The sequence below is a fragment of the Coptis chinensis genome, chromosome 2 (genome assembly GCF_015680905.1).
Source record: "Coptis chinensis isolate HL-2020 chromosome 2, ASM1568090v1, whole genome shotgun sequence".
NCBI classification, from domain to species: Eukaryota; Viridiplantae; Streptophyta; class Magnoliopsida; order Ranunculales; family Ranunculaceae; genus Coptis; species Coptis chinensis.
The window spans coordinates 94,453,041-94,467,743 of record NC_141457.1 but is presented as its reverse complement, the minus strand read 5'-3'; the positions used below and the strand labels follow the sequence as shown (position 1 = coordinate 94,467,743).

General features: G+C 37.0%; 1 protein-coding gene across 1 annotated transcript; it reads left to right on the top strand.

The window, feature by feature from the left end:
• The first annotated feature begins 1,351 nt into the window (after positions 1-1,351).
• On the top strand, positions 1,352-12,815 carry LOC147519171 (putative E3 ubiquitin-protein ligase LIN-2). Its single transcript, XM_086594077.1, is given in 11 exon segments — positions 1,352-1,596; positions 2,144-2,717; positions 2,720-3,023; positions 4,486-5,199; positions 6,963-7,071; positions 7,205-7,265; positions 7,401-7,781; positions 7,950-8,032; positions 8,161-8,748; positions 9,233-9,937; positions 12,554-12,815. Coding segments are annotated over 10 exon segments (3,711 nt in total). The 5' UTR covers positions 1,352-1,596; positions 2,144-2,177; the 3' UTR covers positions 12,780-12,815.
• Positions 12,816-14,703: the final 1,888 nt, after the last annotated feature.

Genomic DNA, 14,703 nt, shown 5'->3' with positions numbered 1-14,703 from the left:
GGTGGTTGAAGTGATTAATGTTGTAGGCAACCCGGTTTGTAGAGAATGAGCAAGTTGCTCAAGCTTGATGAGGAAAATCTACGTGTCAAGGCGGGCTGAAAACTTTGTTGATGGTGCAACGGAAGATGTAGAATATGGAACCGATAATGAGGGCGATGGATCTAAGGATGAAGTCATGAGTGGCTCGAACCGAGAATATGCAAATGCCCTCAATGCACCGGTTGAAACTCTAGTCCCTACCGGTGAGACAAAGAACGAGGGCAACCGCTAACTTGGCTGAAAATCTTGTTACTACTGATAAAGATTTGTCAGATTATGTTGACAAGGGGGGATATGAGACAAATCAGATAAGGTCATATGTTGAGATGTTTCCAACTCTCAACAGAGCTCCTAACTTAGCATCCCCTCCTGATATAGATAAAGGCACTGCAGTTGAGAGCCCGAATAGTAGAGTAGACTCCTATTCTTCTTCATTTACAAGATACGCAGATCAATGTTCTTCCACTACTGGAGATGGAAACAGGCTCAAATTATTGAATGAGGCAAATTCACTGCTAAGATCGGTTAATTGGGCTGACCTCGCAGATGATGATGACAATGCCGAGGATGGTAAAGAACCATGGCAGAAGATAGCAATGAAAAAGTATAAGCCTGTATGGATGTCACAGGAGCATGTTGATGGCGAGGATAACTCACGGGATGGTGATGAACCATGGCGGTTTCAAAAGGAGAAAGAAAGCAAGACAAAGGGGAAAGATGTGGATCTGACTCCTCTTCCACCCAGGGCAAGGAAAATTCCAGCAAGATATAAATAATTTACTTTTACTGGAAATACACATGGTTTGGACATTAGAATGAAGGCTTTATCACCTTCATGGAATTTATATTTTGGTTTCAAAGTGGGAACTTAATCCAGCCTGCATAGTGCTTAACCCCTAGTTTGTAACCTTATTATTATATATAATATATTCACATTTTGGCTGCAAAAAAAAATTCTTGCACATACAACATAGATACAGTTTGGCTTCTGATACATTCGGATAATGGGACACTTTTTTTTGGGTAAAAATTCTTACGGGTGAAAATTAACTTTTAAGTTTTTAGACCGGATCTTCTACACTGACATATAAATAGTGGGGTAAGTCTTTTGATGAAATGTGATGGATCTCAATAAATATACACACATCCAACAAAACAGACAGCTCCCGCCAAAACCATAGGGATGGGGCAATGCAGTCATTTTCTCTAACACTTGGCAAAAATATTTCACTTTCCCACCAATCCACTATAATAATACAACGATTAATAAACTAATTCCATTCAAATCAATGATTATTAGTCCACGCTTTTGCTTAGATCATCACCTAAGCAATCAACAGCTTTAGCCGGCAATTTAATCTCTCTCTCATCTAAGCCGGCATCTTCTCTCTCTATCATTCTTTCTCTGTGGACAATGACCAAGAAATATGTACAATTTTCTCCACCAAACCATTTCCGATATTAAATAACTTGGTTAGAAAGTTTTCATCATTTATCGACGCGTCTTATACACTTTAAATATTTAATAGCGCTTCGGGATATTATGTCTTCAACAAAGTGAGTCGTATTTGAATTATAAGCTCAAGTGTTTACATTGAGTTTATTCTTTTTATGAACAAGAGATTCTGGATAAAATAACTTCTTGCTGTTCTGTTTCTTCAAGATAATTGAATTTTTTAGTATTTCATTTGAATTCAATGTCAAGATGGATATTCTGTTTTTTATTCTTTGCCTTCGTTTACACTATTACTTTAGTGCTTATTTAGCTCTTAGGAATTCAGCCTAATCGCGCTGATATTCGATCTAGTAATTTCTTGTTTGAAAGCGAGCTATAGACTAATATTCACTTTGGTGCTAGTTGAACGAAATTTTCTTGATTCTCAAGTCTCAACTTAAACGAATTTTCAGTTTTCTTGTCCATCACTATATTCGTTCTGAGTCTAGGTTTTAAGTTCATCTTTCAAACTTTAAAATACTGATATTAGAGATAGCTTTAGACTACTTATTTATCTTCAGATTATTTGCAACTAGCGGTGTTCATATAAACTATTGAACGAGTTAATTTTACCCAAGAATCTTATATAGACTTAATTTTGTATGCTAGTTGAGGGATTTGGTTTTCACTAGTTGGAACAAACATGGCTGGGCACTACAAGATCTCCATGGACCAGAAGGACATTGTGAAGCCCTTGATTGCAGCAGTAGGAAGTTTCATTCAAGACAGGTTGATCAACAAGGAACAAAGACTCTTACATAAAGAACAATGTGCAGAGAGACTAGCAGCTGAAGATGGCTGTGGTAGGGATGGTGAAGTTCGTTATTCTGACCAGGCAGTCCTGGCTAATTTGGACTGGGGAATTGATGCTCTAGAAGAAGCGATCAACACATCTAATGTTGAAACAAAGCTTGCTAGGTTAGACTACGCAGAGAAAATGTTGCAGGTGTGTGCAATGTTGAACTCTAGGCAGAAAACAGCTGGAGTACCTAACTTTTACCTTTCTGCTTGGTCTCACCTCTACCTCGCATTCCTTTGGAAACTGCGAAACAATGTCAGGAATTCTGTTCTTCACATTCTTGAGATGTTTATTGTTGATCCATTTTTCTCAAGGATCGACTTTGCTCCTGAGCTATGGAAAACTATGTTTCTTCCACACATGAGCTCTATTGTCGGATGGTACTTTTCGAGTCAAGACATAGGCTTGTGATGGAAGTGATACCTGATTCTAATGACTTGTCCTTTACAGCTGATTTCGATCAGTTCTTCAATGAGTCCATAATCTTTTCTATGAGGCCTGATCAAGCAGAGAAGCTACAAAAATTGGAGCAGGTTTACGGACAATCTTTGGATGATAACACCAAGCTATACGCGAAATACTACAAGGATTGCATGAACTCTGATGCCACAGTAAGCAAGAAGGTGGCTCCGATGCTTCCAATTGCTGAGCCACCTATGACACCGTTGCATGAGGTTAGTCGGTCCCAGTGCCGGCTCATCTATTAGGCGACTTAGGCGGCCCCCTAAGGCCTCAGATTTGGAAGGCCTCAAAATTTCATTTTTTCTCCTTGTACATGTTTGATATTACCATTTTTTTAAAAGGCAAACAAAACACAAAAAAGGGCAATGTCGTCTATTTGTTTCCTCCAATTCTCCCCACCGCACTAAATTTCGGGAATTGAATTGGTTTAAAGGAAATAATATCTAGTGGTCCACTACATAATTTGTATCTCAAAACTATATGACAAATCTGATGGCTAGAAACGCATAGTAGTCTAATTTTTTGTGGGAGTGTCCTCATCTAGTTAGACCTCTTAACTGGAAAGAATAAATGAAAATGGAAAATATCACGGTTAATGCAAAATCTCCACATTCTATGGCGCCTTTCCTACTTCTTCTAAGTTAATTAAAGACAAATTTACCAATTTCTATATCAATTATCTCTTTCTCAACACTCTCTCTCTCACTACTTCCATATTTCACTCCCAACCATTGATATCTTAAAATCACATTCTCACAATCTCACAAATTGGTATTTAATACTTTTGTATTTGGAAGGTAAATCAATTTATACTCTTTAATGTGAAATTGATAATTTCTTTTTTGATATGAATCTATTATTTACATATTATTCTCTGTTGTCAATTTCAGAAATTTTTTGCATTTTGGCGCCTATTGACAGAGTTACACACTAAAAATATTAAAAGGGCGCTAATTTTCTCAGTAAAAATCAGGTGATTTTTTGTTCTTTTTGTTTGTTTTTTTTTTTGATGCCCTTTTATTGTAAGTATGTCAAGAAAATTTGATTGGATATACCAAACTCAAAAAAAAGAGAAAAGAAGAAGAATTGATTCAATGCAAAGGGGGCTCTTATTAAGTATGTCACTAAAACTAAAAGAAAATGTGACAACTAGTTCTCTTGAAGAGTTAGCAAATGAGCCACCAAGCAATTTAACACAAATTAGAAAAATAATAAAAAAGACCGGAACAAATTGATGGAGATGAAAATATTACTGATAATGAAATGCATAGTTCACATATTCCTGAAGAAAATGAAGGTCTTAATGACAATTTAGAATTTGGACCTTCAAATATATATGATCCAAAGCACTGGGAAAATGTTAGTACAAACTTAAAAGATTTTTTGGTTGAAAGAGCTCCAATTAGGGAGGAGTCTGGTTTTAATTATCCTAAAGATGAGAATGCTAGGCATTTTTCCGCAGTACATTACGCTCAAAAACCAAATAGTCGAGGCACGCCTGAGAGGACATGGCTTGTCTACTCAAAAGACTTAGATAAAGTGTTTTGTTTTTGTTGCAAATTGTTTAGTTCTAACAGTAGCATGAGTCAATTAGCTAGTAAAGAAAGTAAAGATTGGAAAAATATTAGTAGTAGTCTCCAAAGACATGAGTTAAATACGGAACACGTTAACTGTATGATTGCTTGGGCAGATTTAAAAGAGAGATTGAAAAAAAGTAAAACAATTGATAAAAAGGTACAAGAGCAAATTGAAATAGAGAGGCAACATTGGAGAGGTGTGCTATTGAGAATTATTGCCTTAGTGAAAACTCTTGCAACAAACAACTTGGCTTTCTGTGGTACAAACAAGAAGCTTTATGAAGAAAATAATGGAGATTTTTTAGGCATGATTGAAATGATTGCAGAGTTTGATCGTGTAATAAAAGAACATATTCGTCGTTTTCAACATGGTGAAATTCATACTCATTATCTTGGTCACAATATACAAAATGAATTGATAAGTCTATTGGCACTTGAGGTTAAAACTATGATAGTTAAAAAAGTTAAAGAAGCAAAGTACTTTTCAGTAATCCTTGATTGTACTCCTGATGTAAGCCATCAAGAACAGATGTCTCTTGTGCTACGGTGTGTGGATATTTCATCAATCCCGATAAAAGTTGAAGAACACTTTTTAGAATTTTTAGTAGTAGATGATACATCAGGGAAAGGACTTTTTGATGAACTTACAAATGCAATAAAGAATCTTGAGCTCGATATTAATGATGTAAGAGGACAAGGCTATGATAATGGAGCTAATATGAAGGGGAAAGAACGAGGAGTACAAAAAAGAATATTAGAAGTAAATCCTAGAGCATTGTATACGCCTTGTGGTTGTCACAGTCTTAATCTAGTGCTTTGTGATATGGGTAACTCTTGTCCAAAAGCAATTTCATTTTTCGGAGTTCTGCAACGTATTTATACAATTTTCTCTTCTTTGACAAAGCGTTGGAAAATCTTAGAAGAAAATTTAGGAAAAGACAATGTACCAGGCTTCACACTTAAGTCATGGTCTCCAACACGATGGGAAAGTCGTGTTAATAGTGTTAAAGCAATAAAATACCAAGCTCCTCAGTTAAGAAATGCTTTATTGCAATTAGCAAAAACTAGTGAAGATCCTAAAACAAAAAGTGAAGCTGAGTGTCTAGCAACTTATGAACTTGAAAACTTTGAGTTTAATTGGGCATGATCATTTGGTATGATATATTATTTGTTTTGTTAATTCTGTTTTGAAAAAGCTTGCAATCTAAAGACATGCAAATTGATATTGCTATAGCTCGATTAAAGGGTCTTATTTCATTTTTGAAAAATATAGGGAAAATGGTTTTACTTTCGCTATGATTTCAGCTAAAAAGAGATTGCACTTGAAATGGAAGTAGAACACGTATTTCGTGAAAAACGTAAAATTCAGTAGGGAAAAACAATTTGATGAAAATGACAATGATGAGGCAACAAAATCGTGAGAAGAAGCTTTTAGAATTGATTTTTTTCTATATATAATTGATCGAGCTCTTTCTTCCATTAAAACTAGGTTTGAACAATTTCAAATGTATGAAGATGTATTTGGTTTTTTGTATGATTTAAAGAAGTTGAAAGCATTGGATGAGACTAGTTTGAAAAAATATTGTCTAAATCTTGAAAGTTCTTTAAGACATGATATGGTTTATGATATTAATGGCCTAGATTTGTTTCATGAGTTAAACATTGCGAAAGAGGTTTTACAAACTAAAATTAATTTGCCTATTGAGGCTTTAAGTTTTTTTCAAAGAATTAATTGTTTTCCGAATGCTTGCATAGCATATAGAATATTATTGACGATACATGGAATCATTTATACGGTGAAAGGAGCTTTTCAAAACTAAAATTGATAAAATCTTACTTGAGATCCACTATGTCACAAGAAAGACTTAATGGTTTAGCCATGTTATCTATTGAAAAAAATATGTTTGAAAAACTTGACTATGATAATTTAATTGATGTCTTTTCAGCTCAAAAGGTGAGAAAAATAAACTTTAAATGATGCCTTGATTTGCTTGGGTTGGTTCATATTTATTTCCCTCTTCTGTTTTACTACTAGTGCTATGATATGTTTCTTTTTTCCATTTTGCAGTTGTGTTGTTGTATGTTCAGTAGACTTTAAATGATTCGAAAGTCTTTTATCTCAAAATGATGGGTGATTACCATCGTTATCTCGTTGAGTTTAAAATTGGTACTGAACGTAAAGAAGCAATTGTGGAGCTAGATACCCTAGGGAGGAGTCATACAAGGACAACACTTTAATTCTGCAGCTCTTGAGAGATAACCTCACTTTGTGGACCTTTGACATGTGGGATGATGGGCCAGACGAGATCAAGGAGGTAGTTTGTTGTTTTTATGTGCTTTGATTGTTAGAAATATAAAGCATATGTCTAGCTGAGCTTGTTGCTGCTTTATTCTTTAAAGCTATTGCTCATCAATACTTGTCTTTTATTAGAATTATTTGTGAATGTATTGAGACTGTGAAATCAATTGATTTATGGTGTTTGTATGAATTGGATATGAAATGTTAGAATAAAAAAAAAAAACTTGTCAATGAACTCGAAAAAAAAGGCCTCACTTTGGATCGTCGCCTAAGGCCACATCCACCCTTGAGCCGGCCCTGGTCGGTCCATTCCAGATTTCGTGAAATTCGGGCCTATCTTGCCCAAGAGTGCTGGCTTTTCTCCATTTCTGAATAAAGGTGATGAAAAAGATTGTTGCAGGTTAGTACTCTTCAATCTTGAGTTTTTGATTGAGCTTTTGATACTCTGAGCCCCTTAATAAGATTGAGATTTATGTTTTATCGAATGTTCCTTTTCCCTTGAGCTAATGACTTTTGGCTCTCTTGACAAGCAGACCAAACACAATTCCAAGCCCTATTGAAGAGCTGGAGGAATCTGCCAAATGGAGTCCTAAAGTAATGTTGAATTTGTCGTTTGAACATTAAAGTAGTTTCTTTTAAGCGTGAAGTAATTGGAATCATTTTTCTTTTGCTCCTTTCTAGGCTATTTGATGCAAAAATGTGTAAATATTCTCTTATTTATCAATGTAGATGTGCTCACCTGAGGAAAATGAACGCAATTTTGGCTCTGAATATAGGGATGATGATAAGGAGTCTGAAGCTAAAACACTCAAAGCACCTCCAAATAACATGAAAATGAACGAAGGTGTTGGAAGTAGAACAAAAGTAAAACAATCAGACAAGAAGGATAGGATACATTCACCTCCACTTTTCTCTCCTCCTATAGTATCCCCTAAAACACCAAAAGCTTCAACTCCAAGCCCATCTCTGCAATGTAGAAGGGATTCCGAACCCCTCTTGCGCCTTTTATCTGAACGTATAACTACTACTGTTTCTGCTTCGTTGCCTGTAACGCCTCAGTTGCTAAATGATTCAAGCATCAGTCCAGCAGATTCTGACTGCGAAACGACAGTGAGTCCCACCCACAATCATATTTAGCAATCCTAATTTGAGGACTTATCTATGGTGTAGTTAGTTTGAGCACTAATGTGTCCACGGGCCACCAACATAGTCATGAGATCTTCAATTTGTGCTTCTTTTTTTTCTGTCTTCTTTAGCCTTAATCTTTCACATCTCCAGGAACGGAAGAAAAGTTGCAGAAAGAATTCCAGTTTTGGAAGGACTTCAAGTTTTGGAAATAACACACAGATACTAGAGAATAGGTTAGAGTTTGATCACACAAGTTTCAAAGTTGCATATTTACATGTTAAGTAATACTTCTCTGTACTTTTATCAAATTTGAAGTATGAGTGATTCCTCATCAGCAATACATGTTCTTTTGATTCTTCAGTTATCATAATGAAAGTGAAGATGAAGGAAGCCAGAGCAGCACTTCCTTCCCATCGTCAGGGAAGTTGACCCCTCTCAATCGATCACCAAAGGATTATATTTGTCCCATAACAAGCCAGCTTTTGAGTGATCCGGTCACTCTCGAAACTGGTCAAACATATGAAAGGAAAGCAATTCAAGAATGGCTGCAAAGGGGAAACACGACATGCCCCATTACCCGCCAGCCTCTCTCTGCAAATGCACTACCCAAAACCAATTATGTTCTGAAGAGACTAATAACCTCATGGAGAGATCAGTATCCTGATATTGCCCAAGAGTTTTCATACTCTGAAACTCCGAGAGCTTCAATCAGCAGCACCTCTTCTAGAGAACCTCAACTAGAGTCATATATATCAAGCGCATATAGTCGTCCAACTCCTCCGCTTGTAGATCACTGCATCATCAAAAAGAGCAACAGATTTGCAAATGGAAGACAAGCAGTGGTCTCGATGTCTCCAACTAGTGTGATAACGCAGGCTGCGGCGGAGGCAATTATAAATGGGATAAAACCATACACTTCATGCCTCTGTACTTCAGAGGACTTGCAAGAATGTGATGTAAGATATGATATAATATTCCAAAGACCACTATATCATATCCTCCATAAAATGGTCAATAAGTCAAAACTTTATAGACTTTTGGTTTCTAAATTGATGTGTGGGTTACTTCTAAGTAAATATCCTATTTACTCATGCCTTAATTACATTGGCTAATTAAGAGAAGAAAGTTACTTTTTCTATTTCACTTTTTATGGGAAAGGGAGATAAAAAGACTTGAAGAATAAGAGTGTAACCACCGTCCTCTCTCCATCCTTTATATAATAGTGTAGAAACCCCATTTTTCACACTACAACAATTAACACAATAAAAAATATATAGGTTTGGAAGAGAAACGGTGCTTTGCTATTGGATTCAAGACATCACTCTTGCAATGGATCAAGGTACAATTTTCATTGATTCATTATTTACATTCTTTATATAATGTGAAATAATCTATGATTCAAGATCCTCTAAATACTATTAAACAAGTTTTACATGTGAAGCAGCCGTTTTGAAAATAGCTAGGGCATGGAAGGACTCAAAGGGTGATCCAGGCCTCCATTCCCTTCTATCCAAACCAACAGTAGTAAATGGGTTTGCCGAAATACTATTGGCTTCTGTCAACAGGGAAGTCCTTAGGACATCCGTCTATGTTCTATCTGATCTTATATTTGCAGACGAAAGAGTAGGTGAAACTCTCACCAGCGTAGATTCTGATTTTGATTGCCTGGCCGCTCTTCTGAAAAATGGTCTTGCTGAGGCCGTTGTTCTAATTTATCAGCTAAGACCTTCATATGCTCAGCTTTCTGTACATGACCTTGTACCATCCCTTGTCCAAGTGATCTTGAACAGAACCGAGGAGTTGGATGATTTTCAATTGGTCATGAATCCCAAGGATGCTGCAGTAGCATTACTTGAACAAATTTTGATAGGGGGTGATGAAAACAGCCGATCACTCAATGCATTGGGCGTCATTTCCACCAATGGACTTCCATATTTAATCAAGTGCCTGGATCGGTTTGAGGCAAGGCGATCTGTTGTGTCCATACTCTTATGTTGTATGCGCACAGATAGAAGTTCCAGAAATTTGATTGCAAGCAGAGTTCAGTTGGCCCCTGTCCTTGAACTGTTTCATTCTGGTGATGATTGTGTCAGGGGTATATGCATTGATTTTCTCTCTGAGCTCGTTTGCTTGAACAGGTATACATGTATTCTCTTCTCAAGTATAGCATGCCTTTATTCTTAAGGTAGGACAAAATGTTTTAACACGCGAAATCGTAGGGCGAGGAGTTTGGCATGCCCATGACCCGAGGGCCGAGCGCGTAAGCCTCGAGCGCCCATGACATTTTCTTAATTCTGAAAATTTTCCTATTATGCAAGTATAAAGTTCTAACTTCTAAGTCGTACAAATTAAAAGTGAACAAAAAAAAATCAATAAAGTGAACCAAACTTTGTGATACATCATTTATTCATAAACTTGCGATTTCAAGTTAACAATTCTTATACTCTATTTTGCAAGACATGAGAGGATCGGACATTGATTGATTAAAGAAAGTTTAAAAGTTAAGTACTTACAAAATGTGAAGACGGTTAGTTTATTTGGTACATTGATTCTACTAGTCTCTTAGGTTGTAAAATAAAAGTACGCCAATAATGAAGATGTAGACTCTTTTACAAAAGCTATCACCCATTTACACTTACTACTCCTAAATCCTAACAATATGGAGTTAGGGACAATTGTTCCCACCGATGTGGACACAGGACATTAGAGTTTATATCTAATTTTCGGATTGCACTAACTAAATCATTTAGTTGGAAATGTTTCTATCGTGCAAGCAAATTTTGCCTTATGTGTTGAACTGAAGTACTGATGCTCACTTCATACCACTTTTAATTCGTTAGATAACTATCACATACACTCTATATCACTTAAATTAAGTTTTTTTCTTTGAGATTATAGGATTCATAGCGCTTATAATTAGTTAGATAGCTATTAAAAAAATGAATAGTACTACGTTATTGCTTGTTTTATTGCAAACTGTTGCATAGTGCGAAAAAACTGTTGCAAACTGCAGCCATAATTATCTAGAATTCCTCTACAAAAAAACATTATCTAAGATTCTAACAGATCACTGAAAAGAACCTTTCATTATATTCGGTCTGTTACACTAATAAAGGTTTTTTTTCTTAGATAATCAACGGCATGATTTTAAACTAACCATTCTCTTTCTCAACAAAATTTGAAGCCCCCATCACCACCAATTATTCTACTCACAACAAAAAACAATAATTTGATTAGAAATTGAAGTAATGAAATGATGAGATAGATCTTATAGCGGGAGAGAGAAGTATACCTGGTTGGTTGTGAGGGCTTGATGTGTGAGAGAGAAAAGAGTCCACCGACTGTAGTAATGATGGAAGAGGGAAGAGGATTCAACTCTTTTGGGGGTTTGACGAAGGGGAATGGTTATCTATTTTGGGTTATTACTATTTATCGCGAACAATAGTAAAAAGAGGGCGTGTCTTCTTCAAAAGTGCTCGCTATTGGACTTGCAGTTCCTAAAAAGCATGCTTCAAAAGCGTCTTTGCAAAAGGTTGTTTTGATGGATCTTTTACTAAACACATCGCAATCATCTGTTTGAAATGCTTTGAGAACTTTTTGTCTTTTGCATCTTCTAAATGCGGTGGTTCATCTGCCAGGGTCATTAACAACACTTCACAGGAGGATATTCTGAGAAAGGGGTCATCTTGAACAATTTTCTAGTTTAATTTGGGAAGAAGAATAAGAGAGGGTTTGAAGAGATGATTTTTTATTTATTTATTTATTTTTTTTAAGAGTTGGGAGTGTTTTGTATAATTGAAAAAAGAGTATAGAGATAGGTTTTTAACTATTTTGGGCTACGAACAATTGAAATCGGCAAAAAAGGGCGTAGAATTCTTTTTTTTATATAAAATCTGATGTGTCAGTATGAGAGAAAAAAAGGGGGCCGACGTGGGTCACTGGAGCATTATCAACTACTCAGTATTAATGGTCTTTAATTTAAAGTTGACGTTTACTTACATTAAATTTCAAAAGAAAAACCTGAAAAAAAAAAAAAAAAAAAAAAAAAAAACTAACTGTTAACTAGTATTACCCCACTAGATGCCAATTAGGATTCTCTCTAGATGGGAAATTAGGATATTTCCCCTTTTCCAATAGGCCAATACACTAAAAAAAAAATCAAATTGGATTGACTGTGTTTTTTTTTTGTGTGAATTTGGGGAGAGAGAGACCCTAATTTCTCTATTGGGGGAATCCTAATTGGCTTATTTACTGGGGGTAATGCTCGTTAACCCCCCAATAAAAAAACAAAGTTATGATCTAAAATTTTGCAATGGAGGCGTAGGCTTCAAGAACACCTCAGCCCTTCAGGAACATTCGTCATACATTGAAGCGTAGGCTTCCAGTGCGTAAACGCCTTACTGGACGTCTTTAGGCGCGCGCCTCAAACCCCTTTTAAAACAATCACAAATACCATTGGTATTTTTAACTAGAACGGTACTCCAAGATTTTAATACGGCTTTGCTTCTAAGAAAAGAAGGGAGTGGTACATCTTGGTATTTCTCGAGGCAAAAGTATCTTAACCAAAATTTCTGGAATCAACACATTCTCTACTATACAGCAGGCAAATAATGCCTGGCGGCAGCATAGAAAATTTAACACTTGTAAGGTTCTTATAAGTTTTAAACGCATGCTTGGTTAGGTTTTGTTAAGTTTTCTGATGACCCTAATTGTCAAATATATACTAAATACATTGTTTTCTGGGTATATTGTAGGAGGACAATCTCTAACCAGATTTTACAGATAATCAAAGACGAAGGATCATTTAGTACTATGCACACCTTTCTTGTGTACCTCCAGATGGCTCCTATGGAGCAACAGCCTGCCATTGCTGGTCTTCTTCTTCAGCTTGATCTCCTGGTCTGGCCAGTTTTCATTAATATAGCTATCATGCGAAGTTGCATCTTTCATCCCGTACATTCCTTTTACCAATCTAATTAACAGCGCGCATAATCTATTTTCAGTGTTGTGAATAAATGACTGCGGAAACAATGTTACCCACAACAAACGGATCAATTTTACACAAAGATCGATCCTTCACACTAGACAAGACTTCAACACTCTCCAAATACTATCCCAACGCTTCTCATTAATCTTACAATTTAACAAGCATATAAAGTAAAGATAATAATGCAAAAGAGAACCAACCATAAGACAAGGATATATCGTGGTTCGGCAATTTGCCTACTTCCACACTGGCGAGATCCAAACTTTACTAGATGTCCAGAGTAACAGATTACAAGAGCTCTCAATTCACTCACAAAGAATGAACACTCAACTCACTAAGAATTTCTCTCTTACAATCTCTCTCTTTCTCTCTTTTTTTGGTTAGATTTTGTTTCTACAGAAAAAACCTATTTTTATACTATTTCAGAAAAACTTTCGAAATAGTGAATTTCGAAATTTGAATTTGGTTGGAGCTGGTCGGCATTTCATCGTAAAGCGGTGCGCAAAACACTTGGAAGGTCGCCCATCGGAGGCGCAGGTGCTTCTAGACATGAAAGAGAAAAAAATGCCCTTTTTCTACATTCTCCACCTCGGTGAGGTTTTAACACATAAAATCGCCCGAACACATCCAAAGAATAATACATCCATCCATAACTTCGCGATCCATCGAACTTGCTCACGAAGAGCCACCCGAGAGTGTCATGCTCACAAAGAGCCACCCACAAAGAGTGTCTTGCTCACGAAGAGCCACCCACAAAGAGTCATGCCCCGAAGAGCACGTCATGCCCACAAAAGGGCCACCCACAAAGAGTGTCTTGCTCACAAAGAGCCACCCACAAAGAGTGTCATGCTCACAAAGAGTGTCTTGCTCACAAAGAGCTATCTTCCGCAGAGTCATGCTCACAAAGAACAATCACGCCCACAAAGGGCCATGCTACTGAAAAGGCATCAATCAACAATGCATGAGCCTCCACCATTTGTGGAGTACCTCCAACCAATGTTGGAACTCAACTCCATAGAGAATCTTCTACAACCCCAAAAACCCTTTTGCCCCTTGAAGCAATGAAACAAATTCCCAAGTACAAAACTTGTCACGAGCCTCCACCATTTTCTGTGATATCCACCGACCAATCTCAGAATGAGCATCTCTAGCGGCTTCCTTGAAGCTATCCGCTCATCATCTTCAATATTCAGTCAGCAGAAGGCAACCGAAGTCCGGTTGACCATAATGCTTCACCGGGCTTATCATGCCCGTACTTCATAACTTGTTTCACACTTCTCTTTAGCTTTGATCTAGCCAAAGCTTCTTTGCTTTCAGTTGTTGTAACTCTACTTCTTGTTGAATAGTTCTTTCACTAAGAACCTCACTCTCTTTAGCATCCTCAGACGCTTTTATCTCAATCACTTGAGATTGTATAGAATCACCACTATTTCCAGCCTTCTCCGGCCTGCTAAAAAGTAGCACCGAAGTCTCATCAAAGGTAACCTCACTACTAACCAGGAACTTGTGGTTCTCTAGACACCACAATCCGTATCCCTTTCCTCCCTTTGCATAGCCCAAGAATATTGCTTTCTTAGCTTTAGAATCAAAATTACTATCATTCATGTGGTAGTAAGCACTAGATCCAAACACTCGCAAAGTACCATAATCAGCTGGTTTCCCTGTCCACACCTCATAAGGTGTTTTGCAGTCTATCGCCGAAACCGGTGATCTATTATACAAGTAACACGCCATGGCCCGCTGCATCGCCCGAGGAACTTTTTGCCAAGATTGGCATTGGAAAGCAAACACCTAGCTTTTCAAGCGGCGTCGCGATTCATTCCCTCTGCTAACCCATTTTTTGTGCGGGCGTGCCCTCATCGGGTCCAAATTGTTTGGCAATTCCCTGTTGCGCACAAAACTCTTGGAAAGGCCTAT